This window comes from Podarcis filfolensis (genome assembly GCF_964270895.1).
Source record: "Podarcis filfolensis genome assembly, chromosome: 8".
NCBI lineage: Eukaryota > Metazoa > Chordata > Lepidosauria > Squamata > Lacertidae > Podarcis > Podarcis filfolensis.
The window spans coordinates 59,204,164-59,230,418 of record NC_139611.1 but is presented as its reverse complement, the minus strand read 5'-3'; the positions used below and the strand labels follow the sequence as shown (position 1 = coordinate 59,230,418).

The following is a 26,255-nucleotide window of genomic DNA, read 5'->3' as shown; positions in this document are numbered from 1 at the left end:
CCCATACCTTGTTCTTGAAACCCTTTTCCTAATGGCAAATGGTCTGGGCATTATGTTCTCTCTTGGTAGCAATGAGGATAGGAAGAGCCAGGATGCATCAGACAAATGGGCTGTTTCCGTCGGAAGGGAGCCAGCTTCTATGGAAGCTCACAAGCATAACGGCAATGGCCTTCTCTCTTCTTCATTCTCCCCTGACCCTGGGGTATAGTGCCTTTGCATATGGAAGCCCTACTCAGCTCCTATGACTATATAAAAAAGCTGCCTGTCCAGATCTTTTGAATTCCCTTCTGCCCCAGCTGTGGCTGGAGATGGTGGGAGTTGTGTTCCAAAACACCTGGAGCACATGCAGAAGGTTCCTTGTTTCCAGGCAGGGCTCAGAAAGGCTGAAATTCTGGACAGCCACTGTAGACAGTACTGACCAATGGTCTGAGTTGGCATAGGGCAGATTCCAGCTTTGCAGCTGTAAGAGGGCAGGACTGGGTCCTGGGGGGACGGGTTGAAGACCCTTCCTTGAGGTCTTCAACCACAGGCTGGGCAGCGTTCTGCAGAGGATGCTCTCAATCTCCAATTTCCTGTACTGAGCAAGGGGTTAGCCCAGGTGGCCTCTAAGACCCCTCCGCTGTCAGGTGCTGGAGTCAGGGGTAAGGTAAAGGTAAACAGACCCCTGACCATTAGGTCCAGTTGTGACCAACTCTGGGGTTGCGGCGCTCATCTCGCTTTATTGGCCGAGGGAGCCAGCGTACAGTTTCGGGTCATGTGGCCAGCATGACTAAGCCGCTTCTGGCGAACCAGAGCAGCGCACGGCAATGCTGTTTACCTTCCTGCCGGAGCGGTACCTATTTACCTACTCGCACTTTGACGTGCTTTTGAACTGCTAGGTTGGCAGGAGCTGGGACAGAGCAACGGGAGCTCACCCCGTCACAGGGATTCGAACCGCCGACCTTCTGATCAGCAAGTCCTAGGCTCTTTGGTTTAACCCACAGTGCCACCCGCATCCCTGGAGTCAGGGGTAGGTTAGCAATAAAACAAGAAAGAACCTGCTGTTGGTGAAATTAACTCTTTGTTGAAAGAAACAAAACGGCTCTCTCCTAGTAGTCCTAGCAACCCTTCCCACTAGGTCTTGCCCCCCATGAGGCAGTTGCGAGGGCTGAAGGTTCCTGCCTCCCCACTGCTCTCTAAGGCTCCTCCCCCAGTTCCTCCCCCAGTATAAAACTAGTGGCCACTATCCTGCCCTGCATGCTGGATTTCTTGATCTCTTTGCCAAACCTCAACAAATCTGCTTTCACTTGACAAAAAGAACAAAATCAGCCCATGGTAGATTCTCATTTTTCCAATCTTAAGTTGAGGGTGCCACATTCCACATCAGTTTGTGATTATTATTTTTAAGTCATCATGAAAATCCACCAGCATTTTCAGTGACCATTTCCCCTGCTATGGACATTTTTTTTTAAAGCAAATGTCACTAATATAATGCATTTTTATATGTTGTCTCCATTAATATATGTATTTTAAAAATACACACTTTCTTATCATATAATGTCTTTTTGTGCATATTGTTTGGTTGGAAAACTGCATGGCAAAGTTCAGAGAAGTGTGAATTACAAAGGAGTTTTTTTGTGACGTGTTTCGGGAATTGCAAATGAGGTAGGTTTGCATCAAACCCTCAACTGTTCATCACTCTCCACCCTGCTACCTGTATCTCCTTGAAACTGGCCATGCTCTATTTGGGCTCACCACCGTTCCTTTTATCCTTCATCCCCCCAGACTCCCTCTGGGCTCCTGTTTGGAAAGAGTTAACATCAGAAATGCTGAATGGGAAGAAGGAAGGGGGCTTGTTAATAATTCAGAAGGGGAGAGAGTTGTCTCTTGCTGCTGCTGGAGAAGGCAAGATGGTAATTGTACATCATCATCATCATTGCAAGATCTTGGCCTAAGCTGCAGGATAGTTTAATCCTTCCCCTTGAAATGCCGAAGGATCAGCGAGTCTCTGGTCACATACCCACCCAGCCACACAGAAACACTCCAAAGCTGTCTTACCCAGCGGGGAAGAAGGGATGGGTGTGCACCCCATACAAGGGCACTCTGGACCGGGTTTTTGTGCATGGGTTCATTCTGCAACATCATTAATGCAATAATTGTGCATTATTGGGTTTAAACTGGACCATCCACATGTCATTCCTTTTTATCAATTGTTCTGCAGTGCTTCCTGAATGTGATTGCATTAATGCAATCCGGAGGGGCCTTCTTGTGTTATTCTGCTGCAAAACAACTCTCCCGATCTGAACATTTGTGGTATGACACGATACATGAATTCAGCAGGAAACTGCAGGGCATGGTACTGCTTGGAAACAAAACAGTGTGTCTGCCCTGAAACCTTTGCAGGAGCAAACAATATTGAAAGCGGGATCATATGATATAACTGCCCCATATAACATCATGAGAACAGATAATCATAAATGCACAGTAAAAGGACACCTGGAGGGGCCCATAGACAGGGCCTTTTGGGTGGCTGCTCCCAGACTTTGGAACTCCCTCCCTAGTGAAGCTAGACTGGCTCCCAACTGGCTGTTGTCTCTCTGCTGGCATCTGATTACTGTGCTGTTCTAACAGGCATTTGGGAACTGGCTGGTTTTAATGAAAGGGCTTGTGCTATGCTGTTTTTATTGTAACTGTTCATATGGTTTTAAATATATATATATATATATATATATATATATATATATATATATATTCTAGGTTCCATTTCCCACCATGCATCCATTTCCCTTTACCAGCTCTCCTTCCTCTGTTCACACATGCCACCCTGTTACCTGAATCCGTCTCTCTCATGTTCTGCTGACAGGCTAGGAAAAAACGAGCGTAGCAATTCTGTCGCCTCCCTCCATCCTATTGCAAGTTTGAGGCAGTCTGGCTACAGAGGTAAGGAAGTTGGAGGACGGGGGGCAAGGGGAAAAATGCAACCCCCCTTCTTTACCCTTTGTCAAGGGCTGGAATCCCTTGTCATGAAATTGAATACTCTGGGAAGAAAAAGGAAAGGGAAAGAAAGTCCCAAGCCCTAAGGGTGGAGCCATGAGTTGATGAGACAGTGTCTGCCTGTATCAAAGCAGTCTTGTTGCTGATGCTTGTAAAACAGTGGGGGTGGGAGAGGGGGCACACACATTCATGTACAAAATTGTCATGCTGTTGACCAATTAAAGCAAGGATGGGAAACCTTTTTCAGCTTGGGGGCATATTTATTTATAGAAGTATTTGCATCTTGCCTCTCACAGAACTTTAGGGAGTCAGACAACTGCATAAAAACATTGAAAAGCAACATGAACTCATCAAGGGATATTTTAGACAATTGCATAAGCCCATCGGCATATTTTCTCCTGAGGGCCGTATTCCAGTGGTGAGAGGGACCAGAGGCAAAACAGGATGGAGGAATAAGAAATGTACATTTTGTCTTTGTACTAGCAAGCAAAAAGGCCTTATCAGAGTTCAAAGGGCACATTCCAGCCAGGCAAAAACACTCAGGGTAGAAAGCAGGGCTGGTGAGGGGTGTGGCCTGAGGGCCAAATAGAATGGCCTGGAGGGCCGCATTGGCCCCTGGGCCTGAGGTCCCCCACCCCTGAATTAGAGAAATGTTTAGCCCAATTGATTAAACATATTTACCTTTTTAAAAAACCTTTATTTGCTTAGCTTCTTCATATAGGTGCTTCATTTATGAAATAGTGGGGATTGTGAGATAGAATCATGGAATTGTAAAGTTGGAAGTGACCCCAAGGATCATCTAGTCCAACCCCCTGCAATGCAGGGATCTCAACTAAAGCATTCATGACAGATGGCCAGATACATGTCAGTATAATGAACAGAGGCAGTACACTGTTAGGTAGAAAGAGGCCAGAGAAGATTTCCGTTACTAACACAATGGTCATCAAATGGTGGACATGTAAGTGGAAGAACTGTTTTGTTTTGTTTTATATTTTGCCTCCAGGTTTTTTGGTTGTTGTTTTTTTTAGCTATGACCATCTTTAACAGATTTTTGCTGGTTGCTGGTTGCTGGGCATGCAAATAGGTTTGAGATAAGAATGGATATTGGTAGAGCAGTTGTCGATGGCAGAGAGACACAGATGCTTCTTAAAGATATTTCACTGTGCTGTCTCTAGGGTGAAGGACTGGCAGGGGCTCTCATCCAGGTCAAAGGTTGCAGGTTCCCCAAGTTGTTAGTTACCCTGCTCTATTTTAGCTTTCAGATGGAGTGGTTGAGGAAGAGAGATGAGGCACCGTCAACCAAAAGCGTGTGTTGCCATTATTTAATTCTTTATGCAGCCCTTTCTGTTGTACGTGGCACTTTGCAGCATAACCCCAATGGTCAGATTCCTGCCCCAAGGACCTCACAGTGGGAAAAAGAACAGACCATTGGCTTAAAGTGCCGAAATACTCCGACTGAGAGTTGCTGGGGAGTGCACTCTTGCAGGCGAGTCAGGGTTTCTGCCAATGGTTGGATAAATTGTCTGAGGTTGGAATGGGATGGTGCAGAAGTAGGCAGAGAAGAGATCAGGAAAGCTAGGAAGCCACCACTTGAGGGGTTTTTTACACTCTGACTTGCTTTCTGGGGATTAGTTTCAGGTCCCAAAGACTCCTGTTACAGCTGATTCAACTGTAATCCTTCACATCAGCAACAAAAGAAGAGAAACTCAATGTCAGTCCTGGGCAGGCTCAGTCTTTCTCTTGGTGGAGGGGTGTCTGTGATCACCGCTCCCCCCCCCCTTTGCTATATTTAGCAAGTTGATTGATTCATCTTGGCGGGTCTCTTTTGTTGGAGAAGCTGTTTTGGAACTGCGTCTCTCTGCTGAACTAGGGAAAGGGTTTGCATGGAGAACTCAAGGGTCCTAGAGGGCTAACGTTACTGCCCCACCACTGTGCACTCACTTTTAAGCTTCTGCTCTGCTCCCCACCCTCACCTGTCTCGACTCCTTGCCTGGAGATGGTACCTGCCTTCTTGGGTAATCTGGTTTGTGATTCTCCAGGCAGTGTAACACATTTGCCCAAGTGCGACGAGTTCCTAGATTTGAAGCTGAGCAAGAGGTCATCTCCATTAAATTGCTGAAAGCTGAGATCTTGCAAGAGTTCAGTTGCAGATCAGCAAGCTAACATATTCAGCAGATCCAAAAATATTTGAAAGAACTTGACATCCTGCTCTTTTTTACTTTTAACAAGCACTGTCAATTGCATGTACAGTGGTACCTCTACTTACGAACGTGATCCATTTCAGAGTGCGAACAGCACCCCGAAAAGTCCGTAAGTAGAGTGTGCTACTGCGCATGCGCGCAGCATGATAGAGGGCTTCTGTGCATGTGCGAAGTGTGCCGATCACGTCTGCGCACGCGCAGCAAACCTGGAAGTAAACACTTCCAGGTTTGCCGCGTTCGTAATCTGAAAAGTAGCAACGTGAAACAAATGTAACACAAGGTATGACTGCACTCAGAAGTTTTGTTTTGAACACACACATTTACGGAAACTATCTTAAATTAATTCTGCCTACCCTCCCTTTATGTTTGGAACTCCATCCCCTAAACACATACATGATCCCTGTCTGTCTGTCTGTCCCTCTCTCTCTCTCTCTCTCTCCAGCCTGCCTTCCTCTGTTTAAATCCCAGCTCAAAATACCCTTCTTCGACAAATCATCTGGGGTCACTTCCAGACAACCTGTTTATTGAACATTTGTTCTGATTTGCTTTCAGGGAGGCTAGACAATAGGTGCTGTTTGCTGAGTATTTATTCTGATTGGTTTGTGGGGAAATTAGACAGCATCATTTCAGGCAAAGGCATTTCCCCGTCACTTTCCTTATCGGAAAAAGTTCAGCTTTGGGGGGGGGGAGGATTGAAATTTGTTGTTTAAGAGCTTCATTGCACAATCTGAATTTGCACAACCTGAATTTGCTCATTGGTGATTGAATCTTACCCAGAAGCTCCCTGGCTTAGCCCCTCTGCCCTCACCCATAATCAAAACAAACCTGAGATCCATGCAACAGCTATTTACTCCTAATATGCACCTCCTTGCTCTCACCTCTCCAATTCCTCTCCTGTCTTGGATATCTTCTCCTCTCTGTTGCCAGTCAGTGTAGACAGTATGGATCTCAATGGTCTGAGTTGGCATAAGAGAGCTATCTGTGTTCCTGTGCCTTAATTGCCAATTTAACTCTTTGGTAAACCACATGTCTTGCAGGATGGAGCTGCTAGGCATCTCTAGCTTAAAAATAATAATAATCAGGTATCTGGTTAGTATAGCGCAGTGCTGGGGAAGTTGTGACCCTCTAGATTCTGCTGGAGTAGAACTTGTATCATCCTTGAGCATCTGGAAGGCCAGAATCTCTACCCCACCCCTGGGTGGGGTACTCAGAACTCAGATGATCTTGAGTTCTAAAGTTATATGAGAGGGAGGAAAACTTCTGTCTGCACGCATTCCCTGCATTGAACACAATTTAATAAACATCTTTTCATGTCCTGTTGAGCAGCAAAGGACAACTGGGTGCCGTCAAGAGGAGACAGTCCTCTAATGCTTCTCGGCTGTGCATTAACTGATACGATTCCGAAGTGTAGCTGGTAACTGACATACTGACTTGTAGGAGCTGAGAGTCCCCCCCTCCTGTTTCTTTAAACCAAGTGCTGTCAAATTGTCACATACACGCATGTACCTAGTGTTTCTGCCTGTGGGTCTTGGGGGCAGTGCGCTGCCCTGGGAGATGGATGGTCTCTGCACGCGGTTACGCAAGCTTGTGGGCCAGTCTTTCCATGTGCCATATTTAGAATTGCTGGATCGGGGAAAAATATTTTTGCACAGTTCCCATTCCTTTGTCTTCAGCAATCTTTGTTTTCCCTTTTATTCATTTCTTTGCTAATTGTGCCAACTCCACCTCCCCCCCTTTTTTTCTTTTAAGGATGCTTGGATAAAAGAAGGGAGGAAGATTTGAAATAGCTTAGCTTACACTCTTAATCAGCCCATTTTTGGAGGATGTAGCTGCATTGGTGAGAGAAACAGTTCTTTCAGACAGTATAATGTTTCTCTGTGGAGATTTCTACCCCTCTAATTAGTAATGATCAAAGTCACTTTGCGATGTAACAACTGGCCATGATTCAGAGACGAAACGGTAACATTTTCTCCCGTTCAGCGCAAAAAAGGTGCAAGGGTTATTGATTGTCACAAGCCACTGTGTCAGCCCAACCCCAGGGCTTTGGGTGGCTCATGATACTCTCAGTCCACGTCTGGAGTTTCTTTGTTTTTCTTCTAATATGTAGCACTGACATTCCACCGTTCATCGAATGGCATTGACGCAGCTTGCAATGTAAAACGCTAATATACCAAAGACAAAACAGCAGCAGTAGAAACAGCGGATATAAATGGCAGATGAAACAAGAGCCAACAATTAAAAGCCCAAACAAAAGGCAGCATAAAAGGCAATTGAAAGATCCATAGTACCATTTAAAGTCATTAATATGCATGTCAGAACAAGATGAACTTGGTGCAGCACCCAAAAACGGGAGTTGCATAATTTGGGTGCCACCACCAAAAAGTCTATTCTTTTTCTGACAGCCACCTGTCTGACCTCCAGATAGCTATTCTTCAGCCTGGGGTTCCTGCAGTCTATAACTGAAGCATGAAGTGTAGCAAGCAGTGGCGTCTGTTCAGTTCCACCAACCTCATTCCACTCTCAACCAGCCCCCATTCTTACTTAAAACCAGTCCAAGAGGTAGCCCTGCTTCCCAGCTTCCTCTTCCTCCTTAGTCTCTGTGTTGCCCTTGCAGAACACAGCAGGGCGGAGGAGGGGGACAGAACCAGAATTAGTTAGCTTTGCCTGTCAATGGCTCTAGCGCCACCTACTGTTGGGTTCCCTGCGTCCCACCCTACCAATGGGCTTTAGCCATTACTGTTCATTGACCCAGAGTGGGAGGCCAAGTTTTCCACATTCATCCCTGTCACTGGCAATCCAAGGGCTTTGTGCTGCCAGCCAGTTGCAAGGGCTAGGGCCCAGTGCTTGTGGCTGGAAGAGAGTGAGGCAGGAGCAAGGGAATTTTGTAAAGCCTGTGTGGCAGGAGACATATCCTTCCATTGATCTGAGCCAAGCATTGCAAGCCTTAAAGGTTCTGTGGGTCTTGCAGCACTCTTTAAAAGAAAGCTCGAAGGGAGCCTTTGGTTCACCCTGTGGTCTGACACATCTTCCTCCCGAGGCCAAGCCAGGCAAATTTCAGCATGAGCCATCTCTTCTCCCCACACATCCCAGGAGTGTGGATTCTGTGACCACAGAGCCCTCCTTCCTCAGAAGAGATTGGAAGACATTGATATGTTTGGCTGGCAACTGGGTCTTGTTTGCTCCTTCTCTCTTTTCATTCATTCAGTTTTTAGAAACCGCCAGAATCGGCAGTATTGAGATCCGGCGGGTTTCTCATTTCAGGCGCCTGCTCTCGGACTGCAGCGGGGCGAGAGTTTCACATCCTTTGCTGCGTGTCTTTTGTACCCAAGCTCCAGTTTTTCAGCCCAACTTGAGAAGTTTTCCAAAAGGCCAAAAGGATGGGACTCGCTGTTTTCATTATTCTTTTAGTATCTCTCACATGTTTCCAACAACACAAACTCTGCTCCTGAGTTCATGCAGCCTGCAGAGTCCTGCAGCGAAGGTGTTTCGTGGACTGTGCCATCTCAGGCTGCAGCTGTAGAGGAGTCTGACTCCTCATCCCAAGAAGAAATCTCCCTGCATGGAGAACTGTAGCATGCAGTGGAGAAGTGTTCACCCTAGCTTTCCTTGTTGTCTGTTATCCGCCCCCCCCCCAATATGTACTTGGGAGAGGATTCAAACACACAGCTGGCTTTTCTCTCTCTCTCTCTTTTTTTAATAAAATATTTATTAAGATTTTACAAAAAACAAAGATTTACAGAATAAAAAAAAGCATATAAAAAGGAAGAAATAAGAAAAAAATACAAAAATACAAAAATATAAAGGAAAAAGAAAAAGAACAAAAAATACAAAATACAAAAAGCAAAAAGCAAATAGGTAAGAAAAAATTAAAAACCAATCCATTTTTGATATCTTTAAACTCATTTGCTTGTTTCCTTGACCTCCTCACACCTCCCCTTTTTGTATTCCCATTTACATAATCAATTCAGCAAATCCTTACCCTCTTTCATTTATCTTAACTCTATATCTTAACATATTATAACTGTATATTTTCATCCATTATCAATCCATTTTTGCATGTTCTTATTAACTTTGTTGCTAATGCCACTTAATTTCAATCCAGCATCATTTTAACATTCATTAATTTTACAATATTTCTGCAAATAGTCTTTAAATTTCTTCCAATCTTCTTCCACCAACTCTTCTCCCTGGTCTCGGATTCTGCCAGTCATTTCCGCCAATTCCATATAGTCCATCACCTTCATCTGCCACTCTTCCAGGGTGGGTAAATCTTGTGTCTTCCAATACTTTGCAATAAGTATTCTTGCTGCTGTTGTTGCATACATAAAGAAAGTTCTATCCTTCTTTGGCACCAATTGGCCGACTATGCCCAGGAGAAAGGCCTCTGGTTTCTTCAGGAAGGTATATTTAAATACCTTTTTCATTTCATTATAGGTCATCTCCCAGAAAGCCTTAATCTTTGGGCACGTCCACCAAAGGTGAAAGAATGTACCTTCATTTTCTTTACATTTCCAACATTTATTATCGGGCAGATGATATATTTTTGCAAGCTTGACTGGTGTCATGTACCACCTGTATATCATTTTCATAATATTCTCTCTTAAGGCATTGCATGCCGTAAATTTCATACCAGTGGTCCACAACTGTTCCCAGTCAGCAAACATAATGTTATGTCCAACATCTTGTGCCCATTTAATCATAGCAGATTTAACCGTTTCATCCTGCGTATTCCATTTTAACAGCAAGTTATACATTTTTGAAAGTATCTTAGTTTTGGGATCTAACAGTTCTGTTTCCAATTTTGATTTTTCCACCTGGAAGCCAATTTTTTTGTCCAAATTATAGGCCTCTCTTATTTGATAATAATGAAGCCAATCTCGCATTTTATCTTTTAATTTCTCAAAACTCTGCAATTTCAGTTTGTCTCCTTCTTGTTCCAAAATTTCCCAATATTTCGGCCATTTGGCCTCCATATTGAGCTTTTTCTGAGCCTTTGCTTCCATCGGTGACAACCACCTTGGGGTTTTATTTTCAAGTAAGTCTTTATATCTTATCCAAACATTAAACAATGCTTTCCTGACAATATGGTTTTTAAATGCTTTATGTGCTTTAACCTTGTCGTACCACAAATATGCATGCCACCGAAAACATTATTAAAACCTTCTAAGTCCAAAATGTCTGTGTTCTCAAGAAGCAGCCAATCTTTCAACCAGCAGAATGCTGCTGATTCATAGTAAAGTTTAAGGTCTGGCAGGGCAAATCTGCCTCTTTCCTTTGCATCAGTTAATATCTTAAATTTTATTCTGGGCTTCTTGCCCTGCCAGACAAATCTAGAAATGTCTCTCTGCCACTTCTTGAAACAGTCCATTTTGTCCAAAATTTGCAATGATTGGAACAAAAATAACATTCTTGGCAATACATTCATCTTTATAGCTGCAATTCGACCCAACAAGGAAAGCTTCAAATAAGTGCAATTTATTCAGAACAAAAGGCTAAACTAATAGTTAACAATGTGGTGACAGAGGAATTTAAGATAGAGAAAGGGACACGACAAGGCTGCCCAATTTCCCCATTGCTTTTTATTTCGGTCCTGGAGGTTCTGCTAAATATGATCAGAAGGGACCGTCTGATTAAAGGTATACAGGTCAGAGCCAAACAATACACACTGAAAGCTTTTGCAGATGACTTAGTTTTGACGTTACAGAAGCCAGAATCTAGTACGAAAAGAGTATTAGAACTGATTCAAGAATTTGGTCAGGTGGCAGGATTTAAGTTGAACTAAAGTTCTTGAGAAAAATTTAACACCAATTGAGAAAGAGAGGTTTCAGAAGGAGACAGGTTTAACATTAGTTAAGAAAGTAAAATACCTGGGGGTTAATATGACTGCTAAGAACTTAAACTTATTTAAAGATAACTATGAGAAATGTTGGACAGAAGTGAAAAAAGACTTAGAAATATGGTCAAATTTGAAGCACACAGCTGGCTTTTCTGCCCCCAGCCTGCAAAAGTTTTACTTCCAAACTTTGCTGATTGTACTTAACCTGTCCTCTGTAGCAGAGTTGTCAGAAATTGTGTGTGAATGATATTGGGTTGTTGTTGTTTTTTAATAGAAATAAACTTGATCCATCTGAAGCTACCTGTGAAGTGCTTGGGAGACTCTTGTGCAGGGGTCAGCAACTTTTTTCAGCCATGGGCCGGTCTATCGTCCCTCAGACCATGTGGGGGGCCGGACTATATTTTTTTTGGGGGGGGGGGAATGAACAAATTCCTATGCCCCACAAATAACCCGGAGATGCATTTTAAATAAAAGCACACATTCTACTCATGTAAAAGCAGGCTGATTCCCGGACCATCCGCAGGCTGGATTGAGAAGGCGATTGGGCTGCATCCAGCCCATGAGCCGTAGGTTGCCTACCCTTGCTCTTGTGCTTATAGATCATTTGTTTGGAACCAAAAGGATGCCTCTGGTGCTCTGTGTAGTTTAATGCTGTTGGCTTGTTTTGCAACCTATATCCTGCTTTGTCTTCAAAAAGTACCCAAAGCAGCGAAAAAAAACAAGAAGGAAATAACCACTCACCTATGAGAGAGAGAGACTGCAAGAACAGCAGCCAGCTAAAAGAACTAAGAGCTGCCCAGCAATAAAACTGCACATCGGGGGCAGAAGAGCAGACCTTCCAAGCATGGGCGTAGCCAGGATTTTTGTTATGGGGCAGGCCTTTTGTTGAGGGCAGAACCTCAGTTTGCTATGTATTTTTCTTTATTTTTCTTGATGGGGGGCAGCTGCTCCTCCCTGCCCTACTTTGGCTACGCCCATGTCTCCAAGTGTCCCTATTTTCCAGGGATGGTCTCAGATTTGCAGAAGCCATCCTGGTTTCTGATTTGATCCTGTAATGTCCCGCTTTTCCTTAGGACTTCCCTATTTTCACTGGAGAAATTTCTGGAGGTTATGGAGTTATCTGACCCCCGAGCCATCTAAAGGCAGCCCTGTATAGGGAAGTTTTTTTAATGTTTGACGTTTTATTATGTTTTTTTTATATATGGTGGAAGCCGCTGAGAGTGGCTGAGGCAACCCAGTCAGATGGGTGGGGTAGAAATATAATAATAATAATAATAATAATAATAATAATAATAATAATAATAGATGTCCCTTTCATTGGAGAAATATTGGAGGGTATGGAAGAGACATCAGTCTGGCGGGCAAAAGCATAGCCAAAGAGAAATACTTACCATCCACGTGAAGAATTCCAAACCCTGGGTTCAGCTAGTGAGAGAATCCACTCTTGCAAGCCCAAGGGGGAGTGTGTGTACATACTGTCAGATCCAGGGGCTTTGCCTTGTATTCCTAGATAGCTAAGGTTTACTTGTGAGTTTAGTAAATGCCAAGCGCTGTTCTTGAGTGGAGTCCTTTTCCACGTAAGTTTACCTTGCATGCTGCATGGACAAAACTTGCCATGAAACTGGGACCCAGGGTTTAAATTGCGCCTCAGCGCAGCAGCCCCTGGCCAGGGGGCCTTAAGCTTCCTTTGTAGAGTGTTCTACGTGTGACCCACCAATCAGGTTTGTATTGTGGCCTCCTGGCTGGACACGGCTGTATTTCCCCACCCACCCTAGTCTCAGGCAGGCAGCCGAAAATAAAAGACTTGTCATGCTTCTGCTGGACTGTTTGTGCATGGCTGATGAGCAGCTTGGTCTGTGAGTCTACTGCCGACTTGCCATAAGGACTAGAAGCTTGAGGTTGAAGCACGGCAGAGAACTGATGGAGAAACTGACCAAGAAGGCTTTGAGCTTAATGGGGAAATTCTGAATAGATGAAAGAGTGCAGGTCTCTCCAAGAGCAACTATGGCATGATTCAGAAAGACATGCATGGGGAATAGCTGCCACACTCCATGGAGTGCTGGCTTTATTCACAGCTGTGACCTCAGGGGCCATGACTGACCCCTCCTCCCCCAAAAAACTTTGCTGGTCATGCCAGTTATTAGTGCAATAATGGGATTCTGAGCCCCTTGTCACCACAAAAGTGCTTCCTTTTACCAGTCCCCAGAGAATGGCTACAAAGTCCCCCCCCCCTTTTTTTCTTTTTATAAGTGATTAAATATTTAAAATTCTGGCTCAACTCTGATAGTGCTCAGAATATTACAGGCTGTGTGCGTCTCTTGTTCTGCTTGTTTGAGATCAGCATTTTCCCTGGTTGCTGTTTGGGAAAGAAAGACAATGTGTAAAAATGGTTTTGTTGCTTCCCCTTGGATAGCTAGGAAATGGATAAACCAGAAGGGTTTGGCTCCCTGTGGCTGAATTGAATGGGGAGGGGCCCCTCAGGCTCAGGAACCAAAAGTGGCCCCCAAGACCTCTCTGCCTGGCCCTCGGGACCCTCCTCTTTATTGTCACGTATGCTGGTAGCTTATTCCACACCCTGTAACGATGAATTCCACCTGGATTGTGTGTTGTGTGAATAAGCATTCCCTTTTGTCTGTCCTGAGCTTGCTGGCAGTGGGTTTTCCCTGAGCAACCCTAGAGCTTTAGCCTTCTGAACAAGGAAGAAGAAGAGTTTGGATTTGATATCCCGCTTTATCACTTCCCGAAGGAGTCTCAAAGCGGCTAACATTCTCCTTTCCCTTCCTCCCCCACAACAAACACTCTGTGAGGTGAGTGGGGCTGAGAGACTTCTCTGAAGTGTGACTGGCCCAAGGTCACCCAGCAGCTGCAGGTGGAGGAGCGGAGACGCGAACCCGGTTCCCCAGATTAGGAGTCCACCACTCTTAACCACTACACCACACTGGCTCTCAAGGAAGTTACAATGCCGCTAAAATTTCTGCATAATGTAGTAAGTTCATTCATAGGGATACAGCTTTTTCTTCTGATTTTCTTCTAGTTAAATAGGTGAAGCTCTCGTTCATTTATTTGTCATTTTTCAAAGGGGAAAAGTCTTGCAAGCAAGGAAGAGGCAAACAAACTTTACAGCATACCGGTATTTCACCTTAATAAATGAGAGCTCAATTTTGGGCATTTGAAGATATTTCATTTGCATGCTCTTTTTCCTCTTACTCATGGGAAAAAGCAATGAGCTCTGGTGCCAGCCTCCACAACTGCTGGAATTCCTACTGAGATACTCACCAGTTTTGGAGATTTTACCATGCATTGCTCCCAGACTTCTAACTTATCTTTATAGGCTAGAAACTTAGGAATGTAGGAAGCTGCCTGAGTCAGACTATTGGTCCAGCCAGCTCAATATTATCTACACGGACTGGCAGCAGCTCTCCAGTGTTTCAGATGGGGCTCTTTCCCAACCCCACTGAGAGGTGCCAAAAATCAAACCTGGAACCTTCTTGTATGCAAAGCTCTACCACTAAGCTACTGCTCCCCCCCTCCAAAAAAAGCCTTTAAAAATCTGTGAGGTTGTTTGCTGGATGCAATGGAGATTTCTGCTGGTCATTAGGTATTTGTATCTCTTCTCTGATGTAGCCATGTCTTGGACTTGGTTTGCACATAAAGGGAGGGGAAGTGATAAAGTTCTAAGGTGGTAGAGTGCTGGGCAAGGATCACATATTAGAACACTTCCCTGGTTAAACATCCCTGCACTTAGAAAGCTTAGCCCAGAAGGTGGTGTGGGCTAAAACGTCTCCCCCCTGATGTGCTAGCCTTCTACTTGCAGGGAGATTTGACTATTGCAGGAAGATCGCTCCAAAGTGGCACCTCCTGCTGACAGAAGAAAACTTTTCAAGCTTGCAAATTCAAGTCTCCGTCTTCATTTCTCTTAAAAGAAGCTGAGAGGCTTCAATAAACTAAGATAGGATTGGCATTTGGGGTGCGTGTGTGGCTAGGAGGTTCAATGGCTCAGCCCCCAGATTTTGCAGCAAAAAAGTGTTGTGCCTCTAGCTCTGGTTTCCGAGACATCCCAGGCTCCATCAGCTGCTCCATGCTGCCACCTACGGGCCATGCCTCCCACCTGCAGCTTGGTCAGATGCACTGGTGGCGAGTTCTTGAGGGTTCTCTAAATTGTTGGTGTCTGAGGTGGAAACTCCAGCTGTCTTCCATGGGCTGTGACCCAGCGAGAAGTCCTTCTGAGGAGAGGGTTGCTGAGAATGCTTCCACTTCCAAGTTTCCACCTGGTCTGTGTTTGATCAGACTCCAAGCCTGGCTGGACCAAGAGATGGCCAAGCGCCAAATGTCCCCCCCCCTCTCAAACATGGCAGCTCCAGTGTGAGTTATGTCCATCTCCATTTGAACATGGCCTGCTTTGGGGCTCCACTGCTCCCTGGTGAGCCCATGCCCTCCTTTTCCAAAGAAAGGATTGGCTAAATTGAATAGGCTAAAAGGGGCCTCCCTGTTTCCTTTTGCCCAGTGGCGAAGCTGCATGCTCTGCTACCAGGGGCAGAGAGCAGGCGGGGGCATGGCTGGTGCCCCCCAGGGCATGACATGCATCCCAGGGGCGTGGCATGCCACCCATGGGGGTGTGACACACATCCTGGGGGTGTGATGTGCTGCCTGCAGGGGCATGACACGCAGTCCATGGGGGCGTGGCACCCAGCGTGTGCAGGGGTACACGGCGTGTGTCCAGGGGGGGCTGCCGCAATGGCACCCTACCAGAATAGTGGTGCCAGGGGCAGTCCGCTCCCTCCCCATTCCCGTTCCTCCGCCAGTGCCTCCGCCACCTGACCCTTTTAATTGTAGGCGTTGGGTAAGGAACCTGAGCTATGATCCATCTCCATAGGCCAGTCCAAAGAAGACCTCACCCTTGCTCTGTGGTGTAGTGGTTAGACTACAACCTGCGGAGGGGGAAAGCGAGCGTTCAAACAACCCTCTCCATCATGAAGCTCCCTCTGCCCGCCCTACCTCACAGGGTTGCTAAGAGGATAAAGTGGGGAAGCGGGGAGCCAGGCACACCACTCTCATATCCTTGGAGGAAAGCCAGGGCATAAATGTAATCCTAAATGCACACTTTTAAAAAAGGAAGCCTTGCCAGTCTCCATTCATTTCTCCTTAACATTTATATATTATGGTTGTATTTTTTTTATTTATTTAAAAAAACTTTTAGAAATCCCAAAGTGGTTTACAGTGGTGGATTAAAAATATATCAGCACAGTAAAACATTATTGATAAAACAGAGCAAAACAGTAAAATATAATAAAAACACTACATTTAGAGGGTTTTTTGAGAAGTTAAAAAAAACCAGCCCAGGAGATTATTTTATTTTTTTATTTCATAAGATTTATACACTTGACTGTAAACAAACAAACAAACCCTCAAAGCTATTTACAAAATCTTTGCCAAATAAACACTGCCGCATTTCTTTCCCTGTCCATAGAGTTATTTGATCTTGTATCTTATTTTCTTACAGTACATACAGGATGTGTTGTGGGGTCTGCTGACTAGTTCAGTGAGTTGATTTAGACTGAACTTTCTGACGGTAGCAGCTGTTTGACGGTGGAACTGCCTACCTTGGAAGGTGGTGGGTTCTCCTTCCTTGGAGGTTCTTAAACAGAGGTTGGGTGGCCATCTGTCAGGGATGCTTTAGCTGCAATTCCTGCATTGCAGGGGGTGGACTAGAGCACCCTTGGGGGGGGGGTCCATTCCAACTCTCCAGTTCTATGATTCTGTGAAAGAGGAAGAGAACAGTGTCAGAGGTATGTGCCATTGCCAGCCCGGGCTAATCTGTGTCCCCCTCCTCTTGTTGTTCCAGATTTCTCCTGGTCTTCAGCTGTCTGGTCCTGTCTGTGTTTTCAACCATCCCAGAGCATCACAAATTCGCCAACCAGTGTCTCTTCATCCTGGTAAGGGGGGCTCCTCTGGCCCCCTCCTCATCTGTCTTGCTCTCCTGTCTGCCCATCTTAAGTCTGTTCTTCATTCTTGCAAATCCCTTCTCTCTGCCTTTGGTCTTGCAATCCTTTCTCTTCAGGTGGCTTTGCTATAGGACCAGCTCCAAGTTTGTAAGTAAGGGACTTAGGGATCCCCATTCCATTCCCTCCAAGAGGGTGGTAGCAGCTCCCTCCCACCATTCTCGGTTTGCTTGCCCCAGGAAAGGAAGAAGAATAAGCAGAAAAGTTTGGATTTGATATCCCGCTTTATCACTACCCGAAGGAGTCTCAAAGCGGCTAACATTCTCTTTTCCCTTCCTTCCCCACAACAAACACTCTGTGAAGTGAGTGGGGCTGAGAGACTTCAGAGAAGTGTGACTAGCCCAAGGTCACCCAGCAGCGGCATGTGGAGGAGCGGGGACGTGAACCCGGTTCACCAGATTACAAGTCCACCGCTCTTAACCACTACACCACACTGGCTCTGGAATCAGAGGTTGGCATCACTGGTCACCTTCCAAAGGTCGTGTCTAAGTGGGGTCCTGAGAAGGCTCTTTTCCTTCTGCTGCTGCTGCTTCTCCTTCTCCTCCTCTCTCAGCAAACCAGCAGTGGAAGGAATGAACAGGGTGGGGAGGAGCAGGTGCCAAGGAGATCCAGGGTAGTGTAGTGGTTAGAGTGCCTGATTATGACCTGGGAGACCAAGGTTCGAATCCCCGCTTATCCAAGAAGCTCACTGGTTGACCTTGGGCCAATCACTGCCTCATAGCCTAACCTGCCTCTCAGGGTTGTTGTGAAGATTAATTGAGGCAGGGGAAAACCATGTGCATCACCTTCCGCTCCTTGCATGGAATGCAAATGCAATAAGCAAATATATAAATGAGGCCGCCCCTCTCCATTCCACCTACAGCAGCTGGCTGGCCTAATAACTGAACCTTAATTCCTTAAATGGCCTTAAACGGCCTCGGCCCAGTATACCTGAAGGAGCGTCTCCACCCTCATCATTCTGCCCAGAGGTCCAGTGCTGAGGGCCTTATAGCAGTTCTTTCGCTATGAGAAGCCAAGTTACAGGGAACCAGGCAGAGGGCCTTCTCGGTAGTGGCACCCGCCCTGTGGAACGCCCTCCCACCAGATGTCAAAGAGAAAAACAACTACCAGACTTTTAGAAGACATCTGAAGGCAGCCCTGTTTAGGGAAGCTTTTAATGTTTAATAGATTATTGTATTTTAATTTTATGTTGGAAGCCACTCAGAGTGGCTGGGGAAACCCAGCCAGATGGGCAGGGTATAAATATTATTATTATTATTATTATTATTATTATTATTATTATTATTATTATTCCACACTGATGACTGGAAAAGCATCCTCTGCTTCCCCTGAGGCCACAGAGTAGTTTAGGAGGGGGCTGGGACAGGCTGTGTAGCAATGGAGACTGGTCCTTTAGGGCAACTGGGAGAGCACTGCACCACCAACCTCAGCTTACATCTACTTTCCTGCCTCCTGCCTTGCAACCTTTGCAGGTGGTGGCAGCAGTGGCTGTCAGCTTCCTTCTCCTGGGTCTCAGTGTTGCCCTTGCAGAACTCAGCAGCGGGGAGGAGGATGATGATGGAGACAGTTGCCTCTGGCGCCACCTGCTGTTGGCCTCCCTGCCTTCCACCCCAGTGAGCACCAGCCACCATTGCTGTGTTTGCAAGTCTACCCTCCAACAGAGGGATACGACCACAGGACTTGGAAGGACAGCCAGGGAGTGGCCTCTACCGCCCCAAATCTCCGCTAATAGAGGCAGCTGTCTCGCTTGGCCTAATGGTAGGGCCAGTACCTGTCAGATGCTTTGCTTGTGGGCTTCCTGGAGGACTCTGGGTGCATAATGCTAGCTTAGCTGGATCTTTTGGTCCGATCTGGTAGCAAGATTCCTCTTCTCATAGCCGGCAGTCCTGGTGGTGAACTTTATCCGTATGGAAAAGGCGGGTGACAACTTGGGGAAGAGGGAAGGGTGACCAAACCCAGGGGGAGGGGGTGGGCGAGAAGAATCTTTAAAAAAAGCAACTTTCCCCCAAACTGTCAGAAACGGCTGACGCTGGAATTCTCCCAACTGAGATGGAGACTAAATTAAGAAGGTCCGTGTGACTTTCCCTCTAGTAAGCAAAATAGGGGCTTGTTTGTGAAAAAGGAAAGAAAGGAAAGGGAGGCGATGAGGCAGGACAAAGCTGACACGGCGGGAAAACTTGCCCTTATTGACTAGCGCTCCAAGGGTGCAAGAAAGGGATGCAAGTGGGCTGCTCATACGGGCTTCCTGGGCAAGGGTGCTGAAGCGCCACTCCGGCTTTCCATTCAGACCAGGAAAGATGGAGAGGCTTGTGAAGCTGCCATCTCTGAGGGAAGGGTTATAATTCATTGGCAGAGCATCTGTTTTCCATGCAGAAGGTCCCAGGTTCAATCCCTGGCATCTCTGGGCTGGCAATATCCCCCCCCCCCCAGCTGAAACCCCAGAGAACTGCTGCCAGTCAGTGTGGACAGTACTGAGCTAGATGGAGCAATAGTCCGACTCAGTAGAAGGGATCTTCTTTTGTTCCTATTTAAACCATCCCTTTATTTGGAACCACAAGGGCTGGAATCTTACTTTAGCAAAAGGGAAGGGCCATAGCTCAGTGCCAGGGCCCCCGCTTTGTGCACAGAAGGCCCCAGGTTCAGTCCCTGGTGTCTGCAGGAAAGACTGGTAATGTTCCCCATCAATGCGGACAATACTGAGCTGGGTGGACAAAGGGTCTGGCTTGCTATAAGGCAGATTAGCTAAGTGGAAGGCAGATTCCTAGGTCCCTACTGCAGTGATTAACTTTATGGATAAAAGGTTGGGTTTCTTCAGTTACATGAGAAACCATGGCTCCATACCTCAGCTGTACAGTGGTACCTTGGGTTACATACGCTTCAGGTTACAGACTCCGCTAACCCAGAAATAGTGCTTCAGGTTAAAAACTTTGCTTCAGGATGAGAACAGAAATTGTGCTCCGGCGGCGTGGCAGCAGCAGGAGGCCCCATTAGTTAAAGTGGTGCTTCAGGTTAAGAACAGTTTCAGGTTAAGAACAGACCTCCAGAATGAATTAAGTGCAAATTAAGAACGAATTAAGTACTTAACCTGAGGTACCACTGTACATGGAAACAGCTGCCATAGTTCCTTGGCTTGAAAGAAGGGTGTCCTGTAGCAGACTCCCCTGTAGCTCAGTGACAGCCTCTGCTTTGCAGGCATCACCAGATGGGAATGGGAGAGACTTTTTTTCCCGGAACCCTGGAGAGCAGCTGCCAGTCAGTGTTGACAATACTGAGCTAGATGGTCCAATAGTCCAACTCTGTATAAGGCAGCTTCCTGTGTTCCTACGAATAGGCCAGCCAGGCTGGTGCTCACAAGTGGCTTTGCAGCTGAAGTTCTCTGGGGGCTCTCATAATACGTCCCCCAAATATCTATTCGAAAGTGAATTCCCGGCATCGGTGTAAACCAACTTCCTCCACCTTCTCCAGAAGAGATCCTTTGCTTTCTGAGGTCTGGCCTTTGCTTGGGAGAGGGATCAATGATTTGCAATGAGGACATTTATATTTAGAAAGCAGGTCCCTATGCCACCCTGCCCTTTCCGGATTCTAATTTCTGCTTGTGGGGTCCACGGGGGCCTGCCGAGGTGGCCTGGTCACTGGGCTGTGGCGGAAACGGCGGGGGGGGGGAGAGGTCTCATTCTGCGTGGCTTGAACTGACATTTGGTAGTCACATAAGGAGGAATCTCATAGCTGGACTTCTGGTCTGATCCAAGCCCCACCTGGTCCAATGTCCCATTTCAGCCAGCCTGTTAAGATGCCTCTGGGAAGCCATTAAGCGGGAGCCTCTTCCTGCGGCTCATTCCCTGGGCCTGACATTCAGAGATTGTGCTGAATGTCTCTTGAACATGGAGGCTCCATTTTAGTTGTCATGAGTAATTGAAGAGGTATTTATTTACTAGATTCCTTGCCCATCCTTTACTGTGAGGTCCCAGGTTAAAACAATAGAATATTAGATTACAAGGATAATACCAGGTTACAACCATGGTGACAAATTAAGGTTACAACAATGCAATATTGAATTATAAAATGCAGCAGCTGCAGCCATAAAACACATTATCATGAGTTTGCTTAAAGTCTTCCAAATTAACAGCTCTCTCTTAATTTTTACGGCAGCAAATTTTGTAAGTTAACTGTGCGTTATGAAAGACGGTTGCTTCGCTCTGGTTTTATTTTTCCTTTTTTATAGGGGTTCAATAGCTGTCTTTAATCTGCTTTTGCGGGAGGAGGTGTAGCCTGTCTTATGGTACAGTTGTCCTGAAAGGCAAGGTGTAAATATTTTATTAAATACAATATATGAGTGTGAAGAAGCATGTTCCTTTATTGATTTTAAGCTTAGCCACATGTCTGCTTATTTGGGTGACTTTCAACACACACACACAAACATACAGGGGGGCGGGGCAGGTTCTTACTATTACTGTTAACGGAGAGTGATTTCAGAAGTGTTTTGTAGCTTTCTCCTGCCTGGTTTACCCCTCTCCAAAACCCCACATCTGATTTTTTTCTGTTCCTCTCTTCTCCTTTGCAGGAATTTGTCATGATTGTGGTTTTTGGCATGGAGTACATCATCAGGGTCTGGTCAGCCGGCTGCTGTTGCCGCTACAGAGGCTGGCAGGGACGCTTTCGATTTGCCCGGAAACCTTTCTGTGTCATAGGTACGCCTTTCGTTTTGCCCTATAGCAACCAGGAGAGAAGGAGGAGTCACGGGAAGAGACATAGCAATGGGACAAGGCATGCACAGCTGGACCACATCTTTGCACCGAATGTGTAAACCACACCCACCTGTTAGCCACCAGACATCAGGAACAGCAATCTGTTATCCTTGATCTAAGCACTCAGATATGCACTGCACTAAGATCAGGAGATAATTCTGTGCCTGCTGCCTTTCAAAGAGCAAACAGAGCTTCATTTCTGATCTTAGTGATGTGCTGAGATCAGATATAAGCCTGTACCTGCTGCTGTGGCCTGAACTTTGAGCCAGGGGATGCCATGTGACATCAGGTAATTGACAGATAGGTGGCCCCAACCTGCCCATCAAAAATGGTCCACAGAGGGTGAACCAGTTCTGGATGGGGCCCTCTGCCTGTATCTAATTCCCCCCTGCTGATACAAGGATAGCCAGCAACATTGTTCTTGGGGTAGTGTGCATAGAATGGTAACATACAATTTAAAAAGACAATTTCGTATTTTATTTTATTTTTTGAAAAACCCAACTTGCAACGTAAAATTCATTTTCTGGAAGAAAGGAGAATCAAAATAGACAGTTCAAAAGTGCGTCATGCAGCTCGTAAACAGTGGCTGAAAAGGCTAAAATTGTATATTTGTAAAAAATAAATAAATGCAGGTTGTTAAAAAAGAATAAAAATGTTCCAGAAAGACAGCAAGGCAGGCATCAGATGGTCCTTTCTTAGGAGGGTGTCTCATGTCTCAGCTACTAGTGCTGAAAAGCCCCTAAGCCTGTCGCTTCCCTTCATGGGGGCACCTGGAACAAGGGCTCTGAAGATCTAAGACTTACAGCAGGTATATATAAGACAATATGATTTTTCAGGGATCTTGGTCTCAAGCTAGTAAGGGCTCCAAAGGTTAATAGGACCCAGAAACAGTAAGATCCTAGATACAGGTGATCTTAAGCCATATAGACCTTATGTTCCCCTTTCACGGAAGGTTTTCAATACCTTCTTCATGATTTCAATAAAGACATCCAAGTTGTTTTACTGCAGTTCTTAAAGAGCTCTGGGTGGCCTTTATCTCAAGCCCCGCTTTGTCCTTTAGAGACCCACATTTTTCTTAACTTTTGCTGAGCTATCAAGTTCTCTTTACCAAGGGCGGCCTTGAATGCCACCTACTGGAAGTCCTGAGCACTGCATGCATTGCATAGTCTTACTCGCTTCGCCGCAGGAGAGCTGGTGTAGCCCTTTGAAAAGAGAACTTTAAAAATAGTTCCGTTGCCCCAGCCTCACAGCAGTGTCACTGCATAGCACGCCTTGCCCCAAGAGGTTATGTCATCTTCCTTCTTTCTATTCTGCCTACAACTGAAGATGCTGTTTTTAAAACAAGCTTTTGATTCCATGGTTCAGTTTAAGTAATTGCTTTTGACTTTTGGCTGTTTGGATTCTTGTTTATTGATGCAGCTTTTAGTTAGACAGTTATACTGGATTATTGTTATTTTTATGCCTGTTTTTATATTTTGCAAGGTGCTTTGAATTGCTCTTGCAGTTCAGTGGCAGAGCATCTTATTTGCATACAGAAAATCCCAGGTTCAGTCATCCACATCTCCAGGCAGAGCTGAGAGAGGCCTCTGGAGAGCCACTGCCAGTCAGTGTCAACAGTATGGAGCTAGATGGACCCGTGATCTGACTCAAAATAAGGCAGCTTCCTATGCCCCAGGGACACATTTTTATACAAATAATTTAAGGACTTTTCATAGTTCAAGGATGTGTTCTTTCCTACCGCCCTATTAGAACATAAGCATCCTATGAATCTCTCTCTCTGTGTAATTTTGGCCCAGTTGCAAATCCTTGGTGGTGCTTCAGGTGACCAGCTTCTGCACTTAGGCAAAGGGTTTTTGCTGAACACACAGGGGTCCGACCCACCCCTTGGGCCCTGGATCATGCTTGCTTTCCCCTTCTCTTCTTCTGTTCCAGATTTCATCGTTTGCATTGCTTCTCTGGCCGTCATCGCTGCTGGCACCCAGGGGAACATCTTTGCTACTTCGGCACTGCGCAGCATGCGCTTCCTACAGATCTTGCGCATGGTGCGCATGGACCGCCGCGGCGGCACCTGGAAGCTCCTGGGCTCAGTGGTTTATGCGCACAGCAAGGTGAGTTGGCAGCCTGAGGCAAAAATAGAAGGTACAAAGCACACTGTGGGGGTGGCCATGTTTGAGGTGTGGGAAGAAAGAGGCTCAGTTCCAGCACTGCAAAGACCTAAAGACCTTCAGCCTCTCATTTGTCTTCAATAAGAGTCTTGCTGCCAGATTAGGCCAAAGACCTATCCAGTCCATCACCCTGTTCCCATAGTAGCCACCCACATGTAGACAGGAAACCCACAAGGAGCACCTGAATACAGCAGCACTCTTCCACACATGGTTGCCAGCAGCTGGTATTCAGAGGCATACTGCTTCCAATGCGGAAAGTGGTTTTAAATCTTTTTGAGGATGACTATGAGACTGAAAAAAATTTGAATCATCAACTTCTGGAAAATCAGGGGTTCTCAACCAGAGGCAGATGGATAAACCTATTTCCATTCTATGGCATTTTGCTGTTGCCCAATCAAAGGTCTGTCCCATCTCAGGTTTTGCAGATTTTAAAAAACAGAAAGCACAAAAATTTCTACATTTAAATTGTACATATTCTGCATTGCACATGTATTCTTCTTCCCCTAAAATGCACAATTTTGTATGCTTTCCAATGCATAAAATATATGCTGTCTTTCCTCCTTTTAATAAAATGTATAGTACATCTTTTGTGTGCACATTTTTGGGGCATTGCAAAATCTGGAGAAGTGCATAATCTGAGTGATAGTTGTATGCTGTTCCAAAAGAAATTTTGGTGACAGAAAACTGGGTCTGTCAGTTGCAGAGATTAAATTTCTTCTCCCTCCCTCCTCTCAGCACGTCTGCTTCCTCTCTGAATAAGCAATGATGTAAAGCAGCAAAGCTTATACAAAGTTCCAGGAGACCACGTGGTCTCTTAATAAGATCACTATTTGTTTGTTTGTTTGTTTGTTTGTTTGTTTGTAATATTTCTCACTTGCCCTTCACTGTAAGGTCCCAGGGCAAATCACCAAAAATATAGTACACAATTATAAAAACAGATAAAAATGTTACAATTAGAAAACGAAGCAAGATACAGTGGTACCTCGGGCTACAGATGCTTCAGGTTACAGACACTTCAGGTTACAGACTCTGCTAACCCAGAAATAGTACCTCGGGTTAAGAACTTTGCTTTATATATATCAGAGTGGCCTTCTCATCTTCTAGTGGGAATGATTATGTGTGGTGTCCAAGCCAGCCAGCCAACCCCTCCACCAGGAGACTAGAAGCAATTAGAAACCAAGCAGGGCATTCCACTCACCATCTGCCCAGTTTTCCGTTTTCCTTTTTAAGTGACATTCAACTTTCTGTGGACACTTAGCATGCTCAGTCATCATTAGGCTGGTTTGGGGAGTGGGTGTGTCTCTTTGGGAGGCTGTTTTTCTTAAAACTGTACTTCTGCAAAGCTCAAGGTTCCACTGAGCATGCTGCTATCTCCTTGTGTGGATTTCAGAGCCCCCTGGAGAAACATTGAATGAGTCCAGAGAATCGCCAGTCATGTTGCAGCTTTTGTTGTTTAGGAAGGTCTTTCTTTCTTGGTACTTTTGGGTATGTTCATATCTTAGTAGAAGAGCTCCTGAATCTTGCACTCTGTTCCATGATTTAGGTTTCTGTGTCCTATTCTTTTGGTTTTCTAGCTGGCTTTTTATGTCTTCAGCTATGACTGCTTTGCTCCAAGTTCCTTTTCAGGTTACTTGCTGAAGTTCACTTTTGTGTGTGTGTGTTTGTGTGTGTGTGGGCAGGAGCTGATCACAGCTTGGTACATCGGTTTCCTGGTCCTCATCTTCGCCTCCTTCCTTGTCTACCTGGCAGAGAAAGATACCAACAAAGATTTTCTCACCTATGCAGACTCACTCTGGTGGGGTACGGTAAGTTAGACATCTTTTTAATCTGGCCTGTTCTTTCGTCTTGGGATGGGCAGGGAGGGAGAAGAAGTTAAGTTTGTTGGGGGGATGTGTCAACTGACCTGTTGAGAGCACACTGGGTGCTCAGGAGATGTGGAGGACAAGGCTATGCGCTCCCTCCACTGTCAGAGACAGTATGCTAGGAATTGCTGGAATCACAAGTGGGGAGAGTGGTGTTGTGCTCAGGTCATGTTTGTGGGTTTCCCTTAGGCATCTGGTTGGCCACTGTGAGAACAGGATGCTGGCTTAGAGGGGCCATTGGTCTGGTCCAGAAAGGTCTGTCTTATATTCTTAAGATGCGGGGGGGGGGGGGGGTTATGACTGAGTGCAGAGAATATCCTCCATAGTCTAGGGAGGGGGAAGAAATTGACTTCAATTTGCTGTTTAATATGAAGCTGCCTAATTCGGGTGGTGCTGTGGGTTAAACCACAGAGCCTAGGACTTGCCGATCAGAAGGTCAGTGGTTCGAATCCCCGCAACGGGGTGAGCTTCCGT

At 45.7% G+C, this 26,255-nt stretch overlaps 1 protein-coding gene across 3 annotated transcripts in view; it reads left to right on the top strand.

The window, feature by feature from the left end:
• Positions 1–26,255, top strand: part of KCNQ4 (potassium voltage-gated channel subfamily Q member 4) — a 92,586-nt gene that overhangs the window by 39,340 nt on the left and 26,991 nt on the right. For all 3 annotated transcript variants that reach the window (XM_083625197.1, XM_083625199.1, XM_083625198.1), the window contains exons 2-5: positions 16,853–16,943; positions 21,571–21,697; positions 23,687–23,862; positions 25,599–25,724. In XM_083625197.1, coding sequence (XP_083481323.1) covers positions 16,853–16,943; positions 21,571–21,697; positions 23,687–23,862; positions 25,599–25,724 — 520 coding nt within the window. The remainder of the gene's footprint in view (positions 1–16,852; positions 16,944–21,570; positions 21,698–23,686; positions 23,863–25,598; positions 25,725–26,255) is intronic.